This window comes from Bubalus bubalis, chromosome 8, assembly GCF_019923935.1.
Source record: "Bubalus bubalis isolate 160015118507 breed Murrah chromosome 8, NDDB_SH_1, whole genome shotgun sequence".
Classification (NCBI taxonomy): Eukaryota; Metazoa; Chordata; class Mammalia; order Artiodactyla; family Bovidae; genus Bubalus; species Bubalus bubalis.
The window spans coordinates 100,775,491-100,790,975 of record NC_059164.1 but is presented as its reverse complement, the minus strand read 5'-3'; the positions used below and the strand labels follow the sequence as shown (position 1 = coordinate 100,790,975).

Here is a 15,485-nt window from a genome sequence, read left to right as displayed (position 1 = left end):
CATAAAGAACAGACTTTTGGACTCAGTGGGAGGAGAAGATGGGATGATTTGAGAGAAAATTATTTTTTAAAAAAGGAATTCGAACGACATTTCTCTGGTATATCAAATTGTTTGCAAATCACAAACAATTTAGGGGGAATTATTTATTATCTTATTAAGTAGTATTTCATGCTTAATTGATTTAGTAATTTGCCACTGGATCATGTCAGATCTTGAAGCTACTCAGCGGTAAAGATAAAATTGCCCTGATGTGATGTAATTGGGGTGGCTATATTTGACAGTTTTCCTAAGACAGTCCTAATTTATGTCTGCTGTTCCAACATAATTATTGTCTCTGCTCCCTTTCATTCTTAAAATTGTTTCAGTTAAGATGATAAATTATGTGGTCACATTAAGTATAATCTAAGTAGCAGCTACTGTTAATTAAAAAAAAAAATCACTATGATTAAAATTTTAAAGCCCATAATTGTATAATGGGGATTTGATGTTTATTAGAAAACAAATGCTACCACACGTTATTATCACTTTACAGTCACAAAAAAGAAAAAAAAATTACTGGAAATGTAATTGGCCTAAGGTTACTCAGTCCATTGGGATATAGAGTTAAGCCCCTGGAACCTAGGTATTGTTATTATCATTAGTCTATATTGACTTCCTTCCTTTCAAAAATCAAAAGCACTTTAGATTTGCCAAGTGTGCTAGGACCATTATTTTTTCAGCAGCTTTAGACAAACCCAGCAGAAGCAGTCTCTTTGTTTCCCCTCTAACAACTCGCTAGAAGAGACAATTTTTTTTTTTTCTGGGTCCCTTACACTGGAGGGACTACTGGGAAGGATTGATGTCTGTGGCTAGAAAAATGAGAGGCAGATAGGAGGAATGCCACTCTGCTTGTCTTCATTTCCTTCTCAATATTATCCCAAATCAGCCAAGTCTGTGAGGAGCACAAGCCAAGTGAAACAAAATTATGTGCAAAATTAGCTTTTCTAGAACCCTCCAAATATCCTATAAAAGGTTATCAAGTTTCAGCTGGTCTTATAAACTGAGTTCTTGTAATCAGTTGTTATCAGTTTATAAAGTAGAATGAATTTGTAGTCTGGTCTGTTAAGTTCCTGGGGTTGGTTGGGCAGTGATGAGGAGCGTGGGACCTCTATGCGTGTGTGCATGCAAGCGTGTGCTTAAGTATGCACACAAGCACTTGTTCCTTCTTGCGGTGGCATTTCCCTCCGTGCAGAATTGTTTACTGGCCTGTTTTTCCCTTCAGTTTCACAATAAGGTGACCTGCTTCATGCTGCATCAGATTGAGGAACCCTGCTCCCTGGGGGCTCACGCTGCTGTTATTGTTCCGCCCACCTGGATCATTAAGGTGAAGAAACCTCAGGTAACTGCCGGGACCCTGGTGCTGCTGGGCCAGCTCAGAGAAAAAGGAACTGCTGCTTCTTGCTTTTTTCCCCCCTGACGAGGCTCTGGGTTCCTATGATCTCTGCTCACTCCTCCCCACAGGCCCATGCTTAGCTTCCCAGTTCATCCCCTTAGCCCATCCCTGTACTGCTGTTGGGCTCTCTCATGGAACCAGCCTCTTCTTCCTAAAGAAATCAGAGTTTCATAGCAGGAGTGCTTGCTCCCCATTCAGATGCTAATATGTATTCTCTCGCCCGGGCGCTCTGCTGAGTTCCTTAAAGCCCTGTGGTGAGCGGTGCGTGCAGCTGATTCTTACACGACTCTCTTCTCTTGCAGCCTGGGCAACCCCAGGGAGTGACTGTGAGGGCGCACGGTGGTGCAGGCTTCAGTGTTGGGTTGCGATTCCCACCACTTCCAACCCCAACGCAGACTGTGGGTCATGACCTTCCCCAGTACACGAGGCCTGCTTAGAGAGCAACACTCTTTCCTTAAGGCAAAGTAGAATTTATCCTCTTAACAGCTAATCTCATTCTGTATTCAAGCCTCCTTGTACTTTCTGCATTGCAGGCTGATTCTTTAGGTCTGAGCCACCAAGAAGCTCTTCTGTACGTGTGTTTCCCCCCAAAATTCAGTACTCTCTCCAATTGTTTTATAGTAAACATTCAGTTAAATCAACACGTTTTCTTCAAAAACCTTGATGGTATCAAGAAGGCTACTAAGTACTGTGAATGTAATACATGATCTTTGCTCTGAAGAACCATGTAATTTGAGGAAAGATCAGGGAGAGCTTCATGAAGCAGGTGGGTTTTATTCTGCTTCCTTAAAGATGGATGGGATTTAGATCAGTGGAGAAGAGAATAACATGCAGGAGAATGGCAGGAGCAAGTATACTTTGTCCAAAATTATATCCATGGGGCTGTGAGACTAGGTTGACTGCAGAGGAAGGTTTATGTAGGGGGTGAGTAAAAGGGAAGAGCATAAGATTGTTCAGGCCTGACTCCGAGGAGATTTTTGCTCCATGTAAACTTTATCCTTTTAACAAAGGAATGATTGAATAAAATTATATATATGTGTGTATATTTTTAAATATAATTGTTTAACTAGCATGAGTATGTGGGATGACCTAGTGATATGGGATTTTGGACGACTGAAGATAAAACAGGAAAACCAGAAGACACTATCACTCTGCAGAGAAACTCTAAGTTTACTTGTGTAAACTTTAAAAGATCTTTGGGTTGTGGAAATTTGCACACAAGTGAGGAGAAAGAGATGATCATAATGAATTCTATAACCATGAACGTTTCTGCTGCTGCTGTTGTTTCATCTGTCCCTTGCCACGCTGTATTGTTCTTTTCATAATTAAATTTGTTTTGAGATTCCCATGCAGTTCTAAGAAACAGCACAGAAGGAACCCATGTATCCATTACAAACTTTCTCCTCGTGGTACCATCCTGTAGTATCAGGGTATAACATCGGAACCAGGATGCCGACACCGTCAGCGAAGAACAGGACACTCCCATCCCTGTCCATGTCCTTATGTCGCCTTTCCACTGCCACATCCGTGTTTCCTCTGCCCCCACCCCATTTACTCTGTCTTCTTGAAAGTGCAAGTCTCCCTTTTTTCCTTTTGCTAGGGTATTTTAAAGCAAAGTTTAGCATACCGTTTAATCTTTTGTTTCCCAGAAAGATAATACTTCAGAAAGACAATTCCATACCATTACTTCACCCATCAAAATTAATTAATTTGAGGTGGCATCCTTAAATTATTTTTTGATTGTTTTAAATATATCTTTTTTACAGTTATTTTTTCAAACTAAGATCCAAAGTCTACAACTTCCTTTTTGTGGACTGATCTCTTAAATCTCTTTTAATCTATAGCACTCTGCTCTCTTATTTTTCCTGCCATTTATTTATTGAATAAATTGGGTCACTTTACCTACAGCATAGCTCATATTTTAATTTTGACTGATTGTATCCTTATTGTGCTTTAAAATCATTTAAATCCTCATTTAAAATCATGACCCATATTTCTTATAAAAATATTTAGATGTAAGGACTGAGATTCAGGTTTAATTTCTTGGCAAAAGGACTGGATGGGTATTGATGTCTTTTTCTGTAGTCTTGCTTTTAATGGAACATAATACCAGATTGTTCACTGTTAGTGGTGTTAGGATTCAGAAACTGTCATCCTAATCCATTTGTTATAAATTTGTCCCTCTGTCTTTCATCTATAATTTTATCCATTACAGATTGTTGCCTAAATCTTTTATTTCATTAGATGCTGTTAAAGGGTGATTTTCCAATTTTTACTCTTCAATTTTTAGCTACAGGTTTTCCATGAAGAGACCTTGACCTTATTACCAGCAAATATAATACATAACAGATGCTTTTGTGTTTGCCTTCATTTGTAAATTTTCATAATAATAAGTTGGTATTTTAGCAAAGCTGATTGGTGGGAATGGTTTTTGGAAAGTAGTTCAGAGTCAGGATGCTAAAGTCCAAAATTTTTTAATAAGCCACCTTTTTATTACCATCTATGATTCAGGACATTGTAATAATAAGAATGAAACCTAACATTTATGAATGCTTTACGTGTATTATGTATTTTAAGTACTATACATTTAGTATCTCATTGTTACAGTGCTCTTATTAGTCCCACTTTGCAGCTGAGGAAAGTGAGGAATAGAAAAGTCAAACAAATTAGCTGGGGCTATACAATTATTGGTATGAGATGTATTTGAACCCACAAATTGTGATTCTGAAATCCAAGCTGTTAATGATATATCATGCTACTGTACCATGTTGCTAAAACCAGCCTTGATGAATTAGATAACTTTAAAAATTTTGGTGGTCCCTTCTCCCCTGGGTCCCAAAGTCATCAAGTAATTTAACTAATTAAGTTCTGTATAAAAGGTGGTGTATAATGAGCCTGAGGGGACAGAGTGGCAATAGGGTAGTGGTGAAGCGCTCTGGTTTGCGAACCAGGCAGCCTGGACTCATAACTTTGCTCTGCCACTTAATAACTTGTTTCATCTCAACTTAATCCCTTCTACTTCAGTTTCTCCTCTGTAAAGGGTAAATAATACTTGTACCTATTTCATAGAGCCTTTTTGAGGACTGGTGAGCTAAAACACGTAAACTAACACAGAGAGAACAGTACCTGGCTCATTGTAACCCCTCAGATTTTAGCTCTTGCTATTTTCCTTCTTGTTGACTTTTAGGAGCACAAGGTGTCAGGTGAAGCTGTGCAACAACAGAAAACAATGGGACAGTCATACAGGGGTCAGGATAGAAGTTACTGACCCCTGAACCTTCTGTGTTACAGCGAAAGCAGATGTAAAGAGGGTGAGAGAGAGACCCAGTGCAGGGGGTAGAAAGAGTCAAGAGTAGGGGCCATAGCATGGCATCTACAGTGTTTCCAAGTGTACCTCGAAGTATTACTGTAGCTGTTGTATTTCACACCAGAGTGGGATTGTATATTCACTAGCCCAATCCCTGTCCCAGGGGAGACAGTCAAGACCTGCTCATTTACTAAATAAAAGAATAGAAGGAGACAAGGAGAACATCCACCCCTAGGAAATGGAAGGAGGAGGAGAATGTTTGCTAGACAGAAAACTATGGTAGGATGAAGTTTCAATATTAAAAAATGAAAAGAAAAATAGGGCAGTCATCAATGTTCAATTCTGTAGACATGAAAAAAATAACAAGGGTTGAGAGAAGTCCTTGTGTTTGAAACCAGATCATTGATAAGTCAAAGCTGTAGTTTACAGAGTATGGGGCATGGGTGGCAACCTGTTACAGATGGTGTGGAAGCAGTAAGATTAGAGAATTTATTTGGAGACATTGGGTGGGAAATCTTTTTTTTTAAAAAAAGGAAAATTTGGAAAGTAGATGGAAAACAGCAGATAAAATGCTTTCTGAACATTTAGAGTTTATGTATCTTTCCACCTATACCATATATTTCTATGTTTTTCCACTGGGGCTTCCCTGATGGCTCAGCGAGTAAAGAATCTGCCTGTAATGCAGGAGCTACAGGAGACACAGGTTCGATTCCTGGGTCAGGAACGATACCCTGGAGAAGGAAATGGCAACCCACTCTAGTATTCTTGCCTGAAAAATCCCATGGACAGAGGAGCCTGGTGGGCTACAGTCCAAAGCGTTGCAAAGAGGGAGACACAACTGAGTACAAGCACCTACCTACCTGTTTTTCTATGACACTGCTTAACAATGATAAAGGAGAAGAGCCTTAATTGAATTAAATAACTGTTTAATTAACCACATTCGAAGATGCTGTTGCCTGCAGCAGAAGGTCCAAAGATGAATCAGATGTTCATTTGATGTCCACAAACAGTGTACTTCCCAGGGAGGAAAATAGACACAACAACCTAAATCATTGGTTGGAGTCTTTGTGAATTTGATTCTGGAGAGGAATTCAGCCACAAGTAAATCCTTAATATGGGGTTGGCCAAAAAATTTGTTCAAGTTTTTTCCCTAACATCTTATGGAAAAACACAAATAAGCTTTTTGTGAAAGAGTGGGAAGGGATATCTATTGGACTGGTGTGCATCTCATGGGAGAGACACACATATGGAGGTGAAAGGAAGGGGCCAGAGAGTTGGGTTGCATCAGCCATGGTCATTGAGACGCGTGCATATCTAAGGCGCAAAGGGGTAAATGCCACCTAAGATGTAGAAACACGGATGGGACATGAAGCAGAATTGAGCTGCCTCCATCATGGGGAACAGCTTAGGCTCAATGGAAAATCTGCCCAGGGTGCTTGGTCTTGAAGGATGTGGACCACATCCCTGGCAAGAGGGATGGGAAGGGTAATGCGAGCCAATAGGATCTAACTGAGAACAGCAGTGAAGATGGGTCATGAAATAAAGTCGGCTTTATTTGTGATGTTTGTGTCTAAATAAATGGCTCTAAAGAAGAAGAGTAAAGGGAATTTACTCAAGTGTATTATGGTCTGAAAAAGTGAGTTGTAAAGAGGTGGAATTAAACCATATATTTTCATTCTCTGTGGAAAGATGGCAGGTTCTGAGTGGATAATGACTCTGTGACCAGCTGTGGAATTGGGCGCTGTGTGAAAACTTGCTGGATGATTTGCTAGGTTTCATCACCAAATTACTTGGTGAGACCTGGAAGTGAAAAGATGATGGAAGGCAGATAACTGAAAGGAGTTAAAATGAAAAACAAAAACAAAAAACCCAAATTTTAGTGACCAAGCCTCAATCAGTTAATATAAAGTCCAAGTTATATTTGAAGTTACAAATGTCAGTGTTTGTCCTCTGGACTGAAAATGTTAGAGGATAATGCTTTGGATGAATGGATTAAAGATATTCAAATACTAGTACAGGCACTTGGAGCTGATGGAGCAAGACTCATGCGGCATGAACTTTTTGTGAGGTCACATTTGTGGGGGGACCCTAGAGGTGTGTGTTTTTAATAAATAACATCATTCTCTACTTAATGCTTCAAAATTTGGCTTTTCTATTTGAAAAATCATAGGGAAAAGTCTATATTAATACACATATATTTGATTCCTTTTAAACTGCTATGGATATTTTATAGTTGATTTAAGCAAATTCCCTCCCAGTGGATATCTATATTATTTCTAGTGGTCTGTTTATAAAAACGTCACCATCAACTCCTGCCTACCCTTGTATGGGCTTTCTCCATGCTAGTCCTTATTCCTTATGATGGGATCATCTTGAAATGCTAGGGATCCCATGGTATGTAATAGCAATGAGCAACAATCTCCCTCAATGCCCAATGCCAAAGACTTCCTTTGGTCAATCTAAATGTCACACTTGCTGTGTGAGACAAGTTGCTGTGATTTGGCCAAATATGCCCGAGAAGCTGCTGAGACCCTGTCCTTAACTTTTGGAGTAAGTTTTCTTGATTCTTCTGCTTGCCTGTCCTTATAACAACCATTGCTGCAATGCTAAAGCTGGAGCAGGGCAGAGTGAGAATATCCTTTTATAGACAAAGTCCATGGAGCGCCCTCTTGTTATCCATCAGAGTTTTGTCCAGCATGTGAATGGAGGAAGACTTCATCTGGGATGATGAAGTAAGATATCATATCTTTAGATTTTGTTGTTATAATTGATCCTTTGTGATCCTGTCACCTGAGGAAATCCCAAGAGTTAATAAGAGTAGTAAGTTGGGTTTCATTCACAGTGGAGTCATTCACCTGTAGGATTTCATAACAGGCCAGGAAGGCGTCATAACTGTGATAAAGATTGTGTTGATAGGATTATTTTTGTGGTAAGGTAATCCTGTACCACAATACCTGGGACAAGAAAACAAAAATCCTTTATCTTTTCTTAGGAATTTCACAAAAGAGTGGGCACAGAATGTACAGGGGTGAATGCTGTTGGAATCAGAAGAACGTAAAAATCCAGACAAGAGCACTACGTTTCGCTGTTTGGACAGTTGAACTTGTAGAGCGAACCCTTTGCATCACTGAGTTAGCTGCTTTTGATAACAGCGATGCTTTGTTTTAGAACCCAGGAAAAGTATTAAAGGTTTCTTGGCTGTTTTGTCAACAATTCTAGATAATAACGTCTGGGTATAATTTTTTCATTCTTGGGAACCATGTTTATTTAACTCTCACAAGACTGACCAGGCAGAGTAAGTGCTATTGTGGATTAGCAAGGCTTGAAGACTTGTCTTGGCCAAAACACAGCCTGAATCTGCCTTCGCATCCATCTGTTCCTCACTGAATTAAGCTGCCTTCTAAAAGAAGTGATGTACTGAGACAGAGATACATGTTTACACAAGGACAGAAAGAAGCCTGGGGAATTTGGAGGTGTGAAGCTCCGTAATGCTTATCGTTTGCTCTTTGACCATCCGTAGGGAGGTAAGCTTACTCAGAGCTCACGTACAAGCGTCCAGGTACTGTAAGTCAACCGCTGTGCTTGAGCTTTCCCCCTTCTTGTTCTGTGAGATGAAGGCCTCAGGTGCGTGTGGCTTGATGAGGTTTGGAAGCATTTGCATCTGTGTTTAAAACAAAGGCTATTTTTGTCTGTCTGTTCCCTATGAGAGCTGAGTCCCCTGCCTGCTCCTTTTTCAGACATACAGCCTTATTTTGGTGTGTTTTTCTAACCCTCTTCTCAAACACACTTGATCAGCAGGATCACCTGAAGAACTGTGATTTCTGTGATCAAGCAAGTTGAGGAAACAGTCTCTCAACTTGGTTCATGTCTCCTACCTCTTGGAGTTTAATTATTGAGTCCTGTCCAGAGCCGAAAGTGTTTGGTGTCCCGCATTGCTCTTGGCACTAAATCAACAAAAACAAAAGAAATTAGCAAAGAGTCACCCACTTCCTAAGGACCCTTTTTGAAATCAGGGAAGACTCAGTTAGTGTCGTGAATTATAAAAATACTGACTTATTATTTCCACAATGATATGGGTGCCTACTGTGTGCCAAGCATTTGTGCTGGGGATATATAGCCATCAAGAGGCGACTGATAACATTGATCAAAGTGTTTCTCATGGGATGGATACCAGGTTAACTACTTTACATACATTTTTTCTTTCATTTAAACTCCACAACTGTCCTTTGAGGTAGGTATTATCCCCTTCATTTGAAAATTAAGAAACTTATTTCAAAAGTTTGACTTGGCCAAGGTTATGGAGCTAGTAACAGGGAGGTTCAGAATTCAGTCTGTCAAATCCCACACCTCACGCTTCTTACCCCAGTGATTGGCTTTACTATACGCAGTACACACAGCTCCTCATTCTACCTTTTGTATTTCAGACAGAGGTTCTCAATTCTGGCTACACTAGAATTCCCCAGGAGCTTTTATTATTTTATTTTATTCTATTCCATCCTGTTGTAATCTGTTCTATTCTGGGGAGCTTTTAAAAAGTATCTTTGCATTGGTTTCACCCTAAACAAATTAAATAAGAATATTTGTTGGGGCCCAGGTACCAACACCCAAAGCATCATGAATTGCCATAAGTAACAGATACTGCTTCTGCCAGTCTAATAGTTTTCAGCACTCTACTTGGAATATTCGACTGATTAAGCATTTGAAAGTTCTGAGTAATTGTTCTTCCCTTTTAATAAAATTGGAAGTAGTCAAAATATAGCAAATACTCAAAGAATGCAGAAGTTTCCCAAGAGGGACATGATAATAGATCCATTTAAAGAGGAATTTGGAAACTTGGAGATCTATTTGCAGGAGAAGTATAGTCTAGAGTGAGTGATGAGAAATCACCTGGCATCGCGAACACCCGTGAACTTCTGGATTTCTTTTCTGGTGAGATTCAGAAAACCTGAAGACTCTTTTAATATGATGGGGGAAGAAAACCTTGGGACAAATGGTGGTTCAAGAAAGTTTCCTTCATCCTTGGTGAGCACAGGCCACAAATCAACTTTTTTTTTCTTGGTCCAAATGCAAGTAAAATAAAAGCTAAATAGTTTCAGTCTTAGTAACTTGGATGTGTTCATATATGATGTACTCTAGACTAAAAGGTTAATTTTGAATGCTCTAAGAAAAAAATACAGTGTTGAAAAATAGATACCTAAGTTTCTTCAAGCTGTTTGAAAACATTTAATTGCTCAAACAATGCATGTGTCTATACTTATGTAAACTTTTAAGTTAAAAATTTTGTATTTCAAGCTTTCAATACTTTGTAAAACATCTATGTCATGGTAGTAATAGCTTGTCTTTATGAAGATGGCCATCTAATTAATTATGGACTCTCCACTAATTAAATCTGATTTTGCCTTGCCTTCAGCCAGGGAGCTGTGACTGTTCCCAGAAAGAGGTTCTTCTCAAAGCATCTGTATCAAATATTAAGAGTAAATAGCTGAAATAATCAGAGTTGTGGTCCATACGTTCCCTAGAAAGAGAAAGACAGGGAAAGTAAATGTGGGGTCCCTGTGTTTCAAGTTGGATGTGCTTCTGTGAGAGGAAAAAGATCAAGGTTGCCAAGGGAGGGAGGGCTTTTTTAAACCACTGGGTCCTTAGCCAGAAAAAGGAAGAGCAGTGACTGACAGTCTACTGTCATAAGTAACTTGACTCTTTGCATTTTGAAAACCAAGCCATGAATGCTGATAGAAGACTTGGATCATAACATTTCAGTGGGGTTGAGTCATTTTATATGAACAGGTCATCTCCTATAAAAAGTAAACAGAGGGGGAAAAAAGAGAAAAAAAGAAAAACGTGAAAAATGGCCTCCTTTTTTACATTTCCACATAGGTGATCTCCATACCAGGAGATGAACTTCTTGAACTTGGTTGGGCGGGAGACGGACCTGGTTGGGCGGGAGACTGGAGCCCCTCAGAGAATTTGGGATTCTTCCATTTTTACTGGGAGGGTTGGCAGGTATAACATGTGTTGTTATGTGAGTCCATGAGAGCCTCCAGGGTTCTAACTCCCTGCCTCTCCGTGGGGTGGGGAGTCAGTCGCTCACTGAAGCACGCGACTGGGTTCTGTGTGTGGCTTCCCCATGAGCAGTGGCTTGGAAGTGTCAAAGCATGAGAAGCATGCCCTGCCGAACAGCATGCGCCGCCGTCACCTTCTACATGGTCCTGCATGGGCGTGCTCGCGGGCCGTCGGCCTCCTGGCTCAGGGTTCCCTTCTCTCCCTACAGAACTCCCTGAAGGCGTCCAATCGGAAGAAGAAGAGAACAAGCTTTAAAAGAAAAGCCAGCAAAAGAGGAACCGAAGTAAGTGCTTGAGGGTGATGGTCCAGGGAAATCCACCTTCCTCTCCACCGTCTCCTCCGTCTGACTTGACCTGGCCTGAGCTCCTTTTTCTGATGTACCTCCTGCCACTCTCCTTCACCATACCCTAACCACACTGGGATTCTGCCAGTTCCTTTAAAATATACACACAAAAGCTCTTGCCACTTGAGAGTCAAAGTATTTGCTCTTGTCTGTGGAAGTATTGTCCCAAAGATGATAAAGATGAAGATGAGAGCTAGAATGTGTCTAGAACACTTCAAGCCTATAGAAAAAAAAAAAAAAGATCATGGCTAAGTTATATATAACTTGCCCTTATAACATGAGGGCAAGTTATAGTTTGAGACACTTTCTCATGTTGAGTAAGCCCTGTGAAACAAGATGTAGTGTATTTGGGGGGATATGTTGATTTGGGGGATGCAGTGGGGAGTGGCAGTGGTCCTAGCAATACCTCACTTTCATTGCTTTGGGGCTGCTTTTCAAGTCGTGGATGTATGTCTCAATAGTGCTGCTTTCTTTCTTTAGCAGGAAAACAAAGGTCGTCCTTTTGTGATAAAACCTATCTCTTCTCCTCTCATGAAACCTTTGCTTGTGTTCGTGAACCCCAAGAGTGGAGGCAACCAGGTAAGTCGGTTTTCATGGGTTTCACTTGGAAGTTTCAACACTTTCTTGAAAACATATTTCCTGGCATCAAGTGAAATAGCACTACGTGGGACTCCTAGCATTGGAAGACAGCCGGTCTCCAGTAAGGCACAGCTTTGCACTTGACGGGGCCAGGCGAAACCTCAAGGTTCTAGGATTTACCCCTCTGCTTCCACGTCAAGCTTCACTAGAGGTGTTAAAAACCTAATTGCTAACATTTTTCTTACAGATTTTCAAGAAAGTTCCTGCTACACACTCTCAGTGTTTCAGCTTTCTCAACTCCTATAGTTATGAAGCCCTTCATATGCTTGTGTGTGTGTGTGAGTCGCTCAGTCATGTTTGACTCTTTGCAACCCCATGGACTGTAGCCCACCAGGCTCCTCTGTCCATGGAATTCTCCAGGCAAGAATACTGGAGTGGGTCGCCATTCCCTTCTTCAGGGTATCTTCTCAACCCAGGAATCGAACCCGGGTCTTCTGCACTGCAGGCAGATTCTTTACCATCTGAATCACCACCTGTGTTTCTTTCTGCTGTAATTGAGACTCAACTACTTTTTCTCCTGTCTTCAGAGGAAAGAGAGAATAATGATTTATTATCCATGATAATCATGAACAACAAACACCACCAAGGCTACCAAAAATATATCACCTTTCACAGATTTCATTTGGTCTTTGCCCAAGTCCTATAGAATGATTAATATCGACCTCATTTGAGGATAATAGATAGCCTTAAGAGAAGTAAAATTTAATAACATGTTTAATGTACACAGCTCTTTAAAGTTTGGAAATTGTTCTAGAATCCAGGTCTTTGTCTCCTCATCTAATTCTCGTCCCACTCTCTGAGGCTTCTTATCATTACTCCTCTGTGGGTTCTGGTTTTGCTGTGACTTTCATGCGAGTTTGGATGATATTTCCTGTGTCCATTAAGTGCACCTTTTACGTTTTGAGACAAGATTCCCTGAGGTGTCACGCTAAGCAACTTAAAGATTTAAAACTGTTTTAGTCACCTCGTATAAGTAGGAAAATCATAGCATTAAGATTGACCCAAGATCATGCTTGTTCTTATTAGTAAAGTTAATGGGTATTTTCCAGATCACATTAATTATAGTAAAGCTTCTCATTTAAAGAAATATTATCCCCCTTTCCTTCTTCAAAATTATTTTTATTTTTATTTATGTATTTGCTTAACTTTTGGCTGCGCTGGGTCTTCATTGCTGCACGCTGGCTTTCTCTAGTCACAGCACGTGGGGGCTACTCTCCAGTTGCTCTAAGCTTCTCGGTGTGGTGGCTTCTCTTGTAGACCCTGGGCTCTAGGGTGCAGGCTCAGTAGTTGTGGGAGGTGTTAGTTGCCCCGTGGCATATGGGATCTTCCTGGACCAGGGATCAAACAGGTGTCTCCAGCATTGCAAGGTGGATTCTTAACATTGGACCACCAGGGAAACCTCCAAATTCTTTTTTTTTTTTTTAAAATGTGGGCCATTTTTAAAGTCTTTATTGAATTCGTTGGGGCTTCCCAGGTGATGCAGTGGTAAAGAATCCCACCTGCCAATGCAGGAAACACAGGAGACTCAGGTTTGATCCCTGGGTTGGAAAGATCCCCTCAAGTTGGAAATGGCAACCTGCTCCAGGATTTTTGCCTGGAAAATTCCATGGACAGAAGAACCTGATGGGCTATAGTTCATGAAGTTGCAAGGAGTTGGACAAGACTGACTGACCGAGCATATTGAATTTGTTACGATATCGCTTCTGATGTTTATGTTCTGTTTTTTTTTTTTTTTTTTTTTTTTTGGCCATGAGGCATGTGGTTTCTTAGCTGCCCTGACCAGGAATCCAACTCATGCCCCCTGCATTGGAAGGCAATGTCTTAACCACTGGACTGCCAGGGAAGTCCCCCCAAAATTCTTAATATTAATTGTTCTGTTAAATGTCTATATTAACATTGTAGAGAATATGGAAAATAAATGTTGTAAGTAGAGAATTTATTTTTAACATCCTGCTCTTTTGATTTACTGAGTGATGATCTTCATGTTGTAATGATGGTGATCCTAAAACTACCTCTTGAGAAATTCTCAGGAGTGAAGTTCAGTTTGCTCTGAATCTTACTTCCTCTCTAGGTCTAGTCTTGGAGAAGGCAATGGCAACCCACTCCAGTACTCTTGCCTGGAAAATCCTATAGATGGAGGAGCCTGGTAGGCTGCAGTCCATGAGGTCACTAAGAGTCGGACATGACTGAGCGACTTCACTTTCACTTTTCACTTTCATGCTTTGGAGAAGGAAATGGCAACCCCCTCCAGTGTTCTTGCCTGGAGAATCCCAAGGACGGGGGAGCCTGGTGGGCTGCCGTCTATGGGGTTGTACAGAGTCGGACACAACTGAAGTGACTTAGCAGCAGAAGCAGCAGGTCTAGTCTTTCCGAAGCCTAACTAGGGTTGAGGGTGTGGTTGGGGACCATGGAACACAGTGCAGTTATTTAATGTAAATGACTCCATGATTTTAGCCACCTGAGCTCCACATGCTAATTAATGTCAGGTACATTTTCTCTTAAGAGTCTATGTAAAATGCATTAATTAAATTCTTATAAGCTTTTCCTTTAAGACATTTAGAAAATTGTAGATGATCTCTGCTTTTGAGGAGGAGGCAGTCCAGTTAAGGTACAGCCTTTTCCTGTTTCAGTCTCTGTATAAATTATTAAAGAGAGGGACTTCAGAGATGATCTAAGATTGTTTCTTCTTTCACTAAATAGAAAACAGCTCAAGGAAGCAGAAGTGAATTTTCTAAGGATATTGTGTTTGTTAATGACACAAAAGGGGCGAATGGGAAAAAGAATCTGAGCAACATTAAGGAGATGTGAATTCTCAATTGAGTGGATCAGACCGCAAGTGCTGTGAAATTTCAGAGGCAAGCAGTCACTTGGGAGTGATAAGGAAATGGTGTCAGGGAAAGGGCTGAAACAGAAGACAGACACCACTCAGTTATGCAGAGGAAACCAGGGTCGTGCCCTCTCCCTCCTCTCTCTTGCATCACATTCACGTTCATCCTTTACTGCTCAGCAGCACCTTTCTGAACAGTTGCTCAAAACTAATTGGCTTGTCTGCTATGCTCCTAAAGTCCATGGCGCACATGTGTACTATGTAAATTGCAGCGTTAAGTCCTGTACTGTGTATACTATGTGTGTCTGTACTGAAAAGACACAGGCTTTGTTAATGCCTGGGGCTGCCCCTCTGAACCTATGATTTCTAGTACATAGTGCATGCTGCTGCTGCTAAGTCGCGTCAGTCATGTCCGACTCTGTGCGACCCCAGAGACGGCAGCCCACCAGGCTCCTCTGTCCCTGGGATTCTCCAGGCAAGAACAATGGAGTGGGTTGCCACTGTCTTCTCCACATAGTGCATAGGAATGAACTATAATTGTTTAACCAGCAGTATGTGTAGAAGGCAGGGTGTTGCGATGAAAGTGATTCATTTTGAGCACAATATGATGGGTAGAGAATACATATTAAGTTATTAGAAATGTGGTTAAAGATTAGAAAGAACTTGTGGAGCAGTGTCTTAAATCCTGGCTGAGGGTTTTGGATTTATATAAAAAAAATTGTGTATTTTTGCTATTTAAAGATTTTTTTTAGTTTTGAAAAATATTTTTTTAAATAAAGGAGTAATATGATGGCAGATTAATTAGGCATATTGAGAATACATATAAGTCAGGAGGCTATTCGTTAGCATAAATTAGAGGACCTTGTTGTTCACCCAT

General features: G+C 40.6%; 1 protein-coding gene across 18 annotated transcripts in view; it reads left to right on the top strand.

The window, feature by feature from the left end:
• Nucleotides 1–15,485, top strand: part of DGKI (diacylglycerol kinase iota) — a 502,019-nt gene that overhangs the window by 247,644 nt on the left and 238,890 nt on the right. For 15 of the 18 annotated variants that reach the window (XM_044946922.2, XM_044946918.2, XM_044946914.2 and 12 more), the window contains 3 exons: nucleotides 1,262–1,378; nucleotides 11,008–11,082; nucleotides 11,623–11,721. In XM_044946922.2, coding sequence (XP_044802857.2) covers nucleotides 1,262–1,378; nucleotides 11,008–11,082; nucleotides 11,623–11,721 — 291 coding nt within the window. The remainder of the gene's footprint in view (nucleotides 1–1,261; nucleotides 1,379–11,007; nucleotides 11,083–11,622; nucleotides 11,722–15,485) is intronic. The other 3 variants (XM_044946917.2, XM_044946916.2, XM_044946915.2) reach the window with 3 other exon arrangements.